Below are 8,860 nucleotides of genomic sequence, written 5' to 3'. Positions count from 1 at the left end.
ATGGCTGCTACTATACAGTCAGATTCAATCAAAATTTTCTATCTAAGGAAAACCAGCTGATTGCATCGACTCATTGACTCTTCAGCAATCCCTCACACTAAGCATGCTTGTAACGACAGTGGAGAGGAAAAACTCCCTTTGAACAGGAAGAAACCTCCAGCAGAACCAGGCAAAAAAAAAAAGACTTACAGAAGAAATCTAACAGCGAAACGGGTTTTAGAAATACTTCAAAATATTGATGATAGCGATTCGGGTGGAGAAGGACAGACCGATGAGGAGGGCTGGGTAGGAAGCGGCTCAGATTCTGACAGCGAGTCTGAGGATGATCGCCCACCCACGGAAAGACGTATCAGTGACCCATCAGACAATGGTGAAACTTTTGTTCAAGGTTTGATAGCACCGCCACCACCTCAGCAGGTCCCAAACGCAGGTCGGCCTGGATGTGTCGGATCCGATGATTAGAAAGGATTCTGTAAAAGCGAAGGTGATTTTCTGGACATGGCGGCTAGAAACGCCTCGGTTTTGTTCAGGAGCTGTTTGAACGCCATCGTCTCACGCAGAGATTTTATCCTTGAACTGGTAAAACGGTTTGGTGGCGACCTTAGCCTCTCCGCCGCAGTGGAGCAGCTTTAGCGAGGCAAATTAAATGGCGCCGGGAGCTTCAGCGCCGCTCTAAAAAAATGTTTGTCATAAATGTGAAAAGGTGGGGAGCGGGAAATGTTCAGGGATAATTAATTACAAACTTTGAACCTGTGTAGTAAAACCTTTTAAAAAAAACTTTAAAATGATATATTAGACTAGTTTTAAGGTTTACATATTAACAATAAGTTTATATCTCACACCACAGTATTTCAGTTGATGACATCATCACTATTCATGCGTTCCATTCGGGGGGAAATGTCACCCTGACAACCTGACGGCCAGAGGGAGTTCTAGTAGGATCAGAGTTCTGGGAGGCCTGGTGTTAAACTACTGAAGTACTTCTGGTCTTCTAGGAAAGTACGATGAAAGTTTGGAGGAAGTAGTTTGTTTAAAAAGTTCTAGAAGGAACCGTGGATGAACTGTAGGTTCTAGCACCCCTGTGGAGCAATGACAAATAAAGAATTCTGATTCCGATTCTAGAAGGGAGGGCGGTTCTGTCGGTCCCCCGTTGCTTTCTGGGTTGTTCCGTCTGGATCTCCCTCCATGAATCCTGTCGCCGCTGCTCTTCTCCTGCAGGTGGTGAACCGAGGCGATCCGTATCCCCAGGAAGTGGGCGCCACGGTGCAGAGGGTCATGGAGCGACTGGGACACTGTAACCCCTACAGACTGGTGTGGCAGTCCAGGGTGGGTGACCTGATGGCTTCTCAGAGCTGCTCTATTAGTCGTTCCCCACAAGATGGCGCCAAACGCTAACAGAAGCACTAAGCCAGTAGGACGCCTTCATCTCCTCCTGTGTTGGGTGTTCCAGGTGGGACCCATGGCGTGGCTCGGCCCGCAGACGGACGAGGTGATCAAAGGTCTGAGCGAGCGAGGAAAGAAGAACATCCTGCTGGTTCCCATCGCCTTTACGTCGGACCACATAGAGACGCTGCACGAGCTGGACATCGAGTACGCCCAGGTGTTGGCCGAGGAGGTGAGTTCTGACCTGCAAAATAAAAGCACCAGAGCGCGGGGGGGTGGGGGGGTAACCTGACAGGAACTTTGACCCAGAGAGGCGTTGGGTTCTGCTCACTCAGAACCACAGCTGCATCCTGCAGTCCGGGTTTCCACCTGGGACTCGCTGCTCCAGCAGGTTCTGGTTTTTGGAACAAAAGAGAAATTATTTATTCAGAATTTTCACTTTTCTTTGTGAAATCAGAACCAACCTGAAAAATTTGCCGTTTGCTCTGAGCTCATGATTGTGGAACAGATTTCCACATGTTGGGTCAGAAGGTCCGACCCGCTCCATTTACGGGTCAANATGATTGTGGAACAGATTTCCACATGTTGGGTCAGAAGGTCCGACCCGCTCCATTTACGGGTCAATATCTCCTCCTTCACCTGTAGAGCTGGATGCAGAAAGCTGAGCGTTCCTAAACGCTGTTCTGTCAGCTCAGCACGCCCATAGGAATCACTGGATTGCTGATGGCACAAAAACAGTGAATCCACAGTGGCCATATTGGTACTCCCCACTCCCACAGACACGCACAGTAAAAACCCTCCCTGTGCAGCATTTAGCTGCTAAAACCAGCAGTTTTCTGTCTGCAGGAAGACGTTCCTCAGGTAATTTCCCAGTCAGTGGATGAACTAAGCAATAAATCCATCTATAGCCGATGGATCCTGTAGTTTAGTCTGCAGACTAACATTAGTCTATCTCAGACTGACTGGAAGACATTAATATTGGGTCTAATAATAGAAAGTAGAGGAAATAGAAAGTAATTCACTGAAATGTCAATGTAGGAATTCTTTATTAAGTGGAGTTTGGTTTGTTTCTCATTTGAAAAAGTAATGAGCTGTGATATATATTGCAGGTTATATTGAAAAGAAGTGTATATATATATATATATATATATATATATATATATATATTTAAATATACGCACACAGCATGCACTATCAGACATGTTAGATATAATTACCATAACAATGTCATCAATAAGCATTTATTACATCTACATCATCAGTTTAGCACTTTTGGCTCATCTGTATTATTCTGCTCCATTAACACATTAATTTTATTGAGATGGTTTGTTTAATATGTTATAAAAACTTTGCAATGTGACGTCTATTTTTTTATTCTAAGTTAAAGTTAATCTACTGATGCTATAAAACAGCCAGTCTCTGTCAAAGTGATGAATTTATCTTTATTTTAAACGCCTAAAGTCCCCCTGAAAATGAGAAAATCATCATTTTTTGATGCTGCAGCGCACAGATTGTTTACATTGGGAGCGGTCTAACTAGGGAGTACCAATATGGCTGCCGGTGGCTTCACTGCAGGCTTTATCCAGTAGCCCAACAAAGCCTGGTTTTTGTTTTGAACCTGAACTCGGATCCATTTCTGACATTTTGAATTGAAAAAAATTCCTGGATGGAAGAGAAACTTGGCGACTCTGACCTGGATGACTGAATCTGCAGCAGCGTTTCCAGACATGAAGAAGTCGCAGCAGAAGAAGCGAGCTTCCAGTTCCAGTGGATCCGACCTTAACATGTTTGTTTTCTCCTGCAGTGCGGCGTGGAGAACATCCGGAGAGCAGAGTCGCTGAATGGGAATCCTCTCTTCATGAAGGTTTGTCCTCCAACATTTCAACACAGTCAGAAGGAAACGAACGTGAAGCTGAAGGAATCAGAAAACCTCTAAACGTCAGACAGAAACCAGAGCAGAGCTTTTAGTTCTACATTAGAGAAACTGATGACGGATCAGAGACAAGGAGGACGTTTTCCTGTCCTCTTCTTTAATGAACCAAGAGGCTCGTTAAAGAGCTGAGGTGAAGCTCCTGCTTATAATTGATTTTCACACAGAGGGATCGTCTGAAAGGTGTCTGAGAAAATTACAGGAAAGTTCAGTGGAAGGAAAAAGTTTAGCAGAAAGCAACAGAGGATCCCACCCTACAGGGCTACGGAGGGAGGTTAGTGCCATTATTGATGACCGCAAAGAAAATGGTTTGTAAATGGTGGGAAAAAAAATTAAATTACTAAAATTAACGATCAAAAAAATGTTTTGAGAGAAACTTTGCTGTTTTATTTTTTGGTAAATAAAATTTTTTATACTTTTTAATTTTTTCACATTTTTTATATGAATTTTATATTTTCCTTTTTTTTTTCTTCAAAATTTCAGTTTTGTTTTGTGTTTTTTTTTTTTGTTTTTTTTTTTGGATTGCATTTTCCAGATCATGTTTTTTTTTTTTTTTTTTTTTATTAGTCTGTTTAAGCGTTTGGATTGAGATGGTCTGGAAAAAACTATTTAAAAATAATTGAATAATTGAATTTCAATCTGAAAAAACGAAATAAAAAAATTTTTAAATCGATGTTCTGTTTGTGTCGGATTAGGCAGGGAATCGGGTCGACCAGAATCTCATGGAAAATCTATGGAGTTCGGTCGAGCGACAGACGAGCTGAAAGCTTCAGTTTTAGTCAGTTTTCCTTCCACTTAACTTTCCACTGATGTGATTTTTCAGGCGTCTGAGTCAAATTCCTTATCGATGACCTTCTGTGACCTCTGCTTGTTGTGGAGGTTAGTCTGGATGTAAGGAGTCTGTATAGTTTGAGTTTTTTTTTATTTTAAAATTGAGGTTTAGCTGATAACCTGAGTTCCTCCTATAGCCGCTGCAAAGGAACAGCTTGTTTATTTTTATTGGGTAAACCAGTTAGAGAAAATATTTGACCTGGAAGAAGTTTTTGGATGAACGGCGTTTGTTTCCTGGGTGCGCCGCCGGCCCGTCAGGCGGCCCGTCCGGCTGCAGCACTCAGCCTTTATTAAAGAAACGCTTCAGATCGATGGAACCTTTCAAGCTGACTCCAGTAGAACTGAACGGCCCGGCTGGCTGGCTGCTCCGACCCGCTGCGCTCTGAGACCCCTCGCCAAGTCTCCGAGTGTCGGCCTGTGAGGAAATCAATATCCAGAGGATGATTAGTTGGTAGTTACTGAAGGATGGTTTCCTTTGCTTTCCTCCTGAGCTGCTGCTGCTGGAAAATCAAGAAAAATGCGTTCATTGTGTTCTGCACAGCGAGACCCGGCGGACGACGGGCTCCTGTTTTTATAAACCCTCCTCATGATCGCAGCCTTGGCCAAATTTAACCGTCCCAGACATCCTGAACCCTTCCACTTCTGCACACGGATTTTATTTCCCACAGATTCTGGAAGAAAACGACCTGATTTCAGTTTGGTGGATTAAAAAAGCTCCACAGCTGTAAAATGTGTTTTCTAAAATATTTCAAAACCTTTTACGGCCTTAATGCAACTTTTATCGCTCTGCTTTTTAACGCTTTGATGCTTGTTGTTGCTAATAAGCAACAAACCGCTTGTTCTACACTGTAAAAAATTTAAAGCAAGTCAATTTTTCTTAAAATAAGAGCATTTTTTCTTGAATTGAGCAGGTAAGTGAGACACTTTGCAATTGGAACAAGACAATGTACATTTAAAATTAGACTAAAACAACTGTAGTCTGTTATTATAAGTGCATAATATCTAATTATCTTATTTTAAGGTTAAAAATACTCATTCCATTTGCAGATCATCTTATTTTCCTACTCATATTAAGGGTAAAAACACTTATTTTAGGACATTTTTACTTTTTTTCAGAACATTTTTGCAGTGTAGGCAAACAGCCACTATAGCATCATTGCATCACCCCAGTGCTACTAACGCTGTATGTTATTATGTGGTTATAACTGCTGTTACAAAATATACTTCATCTCCATTTCTATTTATTTAGTAACATTAACTATTTTAATTTGGCATCTCAGTGAAGGGGAAAATGTCTTATTATATGTACATGTAATACAATTCAGGCTCCAAGGGTTTAAAGACCGACTATTCAGAACATCAGGCTGATATGTGCTGCTGGCACCGGAGGGCCAAGCTTTTCCTCTTCTTCCAATTGCATGATAAAAATGACGCAAAAGCATTACAGGAGTGTAGATTTAAACAAAGCAACACTGATTGCAAAACAATTATTTTCAATAAGAAAACCTTCAGGCTTCTGCCAGAAATAGTCCGACTCATCAGGAGAAACGTTTGCTTGTGTCCAGGCGCTGGCAGATCTGGTCCAGTCCCACCTGAAGTCCAACGAGCCGTGTTCCCGCCAGCTGACGCTTCGCTGCCCGCTGTGCACCAACCCCACCTGTGGAGAAACCAAGGCCTTCTTCGCCAGCCAGAAACTGTCATGAAGGCGTTTTTTTGGCGCCCTAAAAGGAGCAAACTGGAGACGCTAAGAGCTTCTTCTCAACGAGCACCGTTCCGCTAGCAGTAGCGGCTGGACGGCGGCTCCACCTTCGTTTATTCAGATTCCCTTTGATCCAAGTCTGTCTAGATAAAATAATTGATTACGACACTTTTAATTTCTTTGTTTCATTTAATTTTAAGTTTCTGATTCCTACATCCAGAAAAATTCATCTGTTCCATCCATCAACAAAGGCCTCTACTGTGAAGCCTTTCTCAGTGTGCTAGTTAGCATTACCGATAAGCTAATTTCATCATGTAGGCATGATGTCACTATGATTGTCTACAGCTCAAAAACCGCCAACAAATCCCTGATTCTGATACATGGAAGGGCTTATAGTGTTTTTTGTTTTGTTTGTTTCTTTTAGCATGTCTGTTATGCACCAGATTACAACGCGGTATTAGGGCCAGGCTAGAATTTTGTTTTTTTTTTTATTACGAGAATAAAGTCGTAAAATTACGCAAATAAAGTCGTAAAATGACTTAGATTTATTTTGTCATTTTGTATACACAAGTAAGAACAGCTCTCTAGAGAATTTTATTGTTTTGTTTTTTTTAAGTGCTGCCTTGAAAACGGTAAAAAAAAAAAATACATAAAAACAGTAATATAAACATGACTGTATATTTACAGTTCTAACATTTCAGTTTTTTTTGTTTTTAATAATAAAATACAATAAAATAACCTATTTTACATAACATTCAGCAGTCTAATAGCAGTTGCTGCTGGACCTGCATCTAAAATTACATTATTCTCGTAATGTTACCACTATTCTCGTTGCGAATTTATTCTCATAAATTTATTACTTTATTCTACTAATGTTATGACTTTATTCTCGTAATTTTACAACTTTATTCTCAAAATAGAAGAAAACCAAATACTCTGCCGCACCAGATGAATAGAAAAAAAGAAATAAATCCAGCCCACCATCAGGACGTTACAGGTTCCTGCCGTTAGCTGAAAGACTGAGAGATAAAACACAAAATAGGCTCATCCTTGTCAAAAATGAGCCACTTTCTATTAAAACAGTTGGTCACCAGGCGCTCGAAGGCGCTCGAAGGCGCGGCGGCGTCCAGCCATTCTATTCAAACTGATCAGGGCTGCAGATAAATAGAAACTGGTTCAATTGTTTTGAGTCTCAAATCTTTAGATTAGAAGAACAAACTGGAAAAGTTTTGCTTATAAAACTTAGCATGCTACAAGCTAATTTATTTAGCCCCCATGACTGCTCCCCAAGGGGGTGAGTTAAATGCAGAGAGTTAATTTCATTGGTCTGTACTTGTGACGGTGGAATGACTTTAAAAAACACTGGAGTTAACATATTAAACCAACAACTCATTCTGTGTTTTAAAACAATTCCACTTTTAGACCTGCTTTACATGAAATTATATTTTTCTGTCTCCCAAAATGCAGAATCTGTGTGGAAATTTTGCCTAAATGGCTAAATATGTCTGCAAACTCTCCTAAATCATGTTTCAGCAGAGTCTACGTTATTGAAAATACCTAAAAAATAATTGGCAGCAAAGATTTAGCAGACAGCCCGCAAGCTAAATAGGTTTCGCTAACCTGAAATATTTGTAGACTAAGCTAATAATCGTCGTTTACAGTAAAGCTTTATTTGGCAGCAAGCTAACTAAAATATTCACTTATTTAAGACTAACATTAAAAATTCAATGTTAAAAACAAATGTGGTTAATGTGCAGTTAACTAAGATGTTTTAATGTGCAGGGAGACCTGGCTAACCAGAAGCTAACAGGAAGGTTTTAGTTAGCATCAAGAAAGCATAAGACTTTGATTCTCTGTAAAATAAACAATAGTTTCGGTTACTAACTAAAAAACTCTTGAACAACAGTTACAACAGCTAACATGATTTACATTTCTGGAAGCTACATTTATTAGCTTTAAGCTAACTCCGTTTAGCTAGTAGTAAGCTAACTTAGAAGTTAATCAAATGTGGGCTGTTATTGGAAAAACGGATACAATAAAAGCATTAACAGTTAGCAAGTTTAGCCTGATAACTGCTAACTAGGTTTAGTAATAAAGTATTTATGGTAAATATGCATAAAGCTCATTTTAATTCTCATACTAATAATTAGCCTTCAACAATTTGATGTTTTCCCCCCTTATCTAATCTTTATTTCTACATGAAGACGCTGATAGCTAACAGCTTTTCTAATTTTCCGTTTGATAAATCCCCATGAATGCGAATTCTAGCCGCTGATGGCGTCATCGATGCCTATCGAATTTACACGCACAGTTTCCTGCTTTTGTTCTTCCACTGGATTAGAAAGGATGCGTCTTTGGCCATCTCTTATTTTTCTAATATTTTGACGTATAAAAGTTGTTTTATTAGCAAAGATCTTTGTGTTTTGAATGTGTTTTTTTTTTCCATACGTGACTTTTATCCATCCAAAGGAGCGTTTTCTAAATTTTGATTAGTGCTGTGATGCTAAATTGGTCAAATAATGTTCATGTTATTATAACATGAATGATTAGCTCTATGCTTTCTTAAAACTACTTTTCCACCTGAAAGTTTAAACCTGCTGAAACACTCAGATGTCCAGGTCAAAAAAACTCATCTTTGTATGAAGAAAGGTTTAATAATTTAACACGATGTCACAGCTGAAAACAAAGAATTGATGCTCCACATAAAGCAAAAATGTGTGAATTAGTCTTTTTTTTCACTATTATTTATTTCTGTGTTCCATTGTACATAAACCATGTCTCCAAAGTGATGTAAATGTACAGTATCTGCTAACATGTGCAGTGTTTCATTCTAATTGGTGCTGTATGAATTTGAGGACATGCTATAATTCCTGCATTTACCCGTCTTGATCAGTCTTCCTTCCAAATAAAATCTGTTCATGGAAAAGTTTATCCAATGATCCTTCTGCAAAGTTTGTTTTATTTATGGTTGTTCTCAGCATGTTGCTGACTCCAGGGGTGGATTTAGGAAATGTGGG

General features: G+C 39.7%; 1 protein-coding gene across 1 annotated transcript in view; it reads left to right on the top strand.

Moving 5' to 3' along the window:
- Window positions 1–6,425, top strand: part of fech (ferrochelatase) — a 15,794-nt gene extending 9,369 nt beyond the window's left edge. The window contains exons 8-11 of the mRNA XM_015402320.1: window positions 1,219–1,326; window positions 1,451–1,615; window positions 3,188–3,247; window positions 5,710–6,425. Of these exons, the coding sequence (XP_015257806.1) occupies window positions 1,219–1,326; window positions 1,451–1,615; window positions 3,188–3,247; window positions 5,710–5,847 (471 nt within the window). The 3' untranslated portion in view covers window positions 5,848–6,425. The remainder of the gene's footprint in view (window positions 1–1,218; window positions 1,327–1,450; window positions 1,616–3,187; window positions 3,248–5,709) is intronic.
- The last annotated feature ends 2,435 nt before the right edge of the window (window positions 6,426–8,860 follow it).

This window comes from Cyprinodon variegatus, unplaced genomic scaffold (genome assembly GCF_000732505.1).
Source record: "Cyprinodon variegatus isolate N-32 unplaced genomic scaffold, C_variegatus-1.0 Scaffold1335, whole genome shotgun sequence".
NCBI lineage: Eukaryota > Metazoa > Chordata > Actinopteri > Cyprinodontiformes > Cyprinodontidae > Cyprinodon > Cyprinodon variegatus.
The sequence above is the reverse complement of the archived record's forward strand: the minus strand, read 5'-3'. Positions and strand labels throughout refer to the sequence as shown.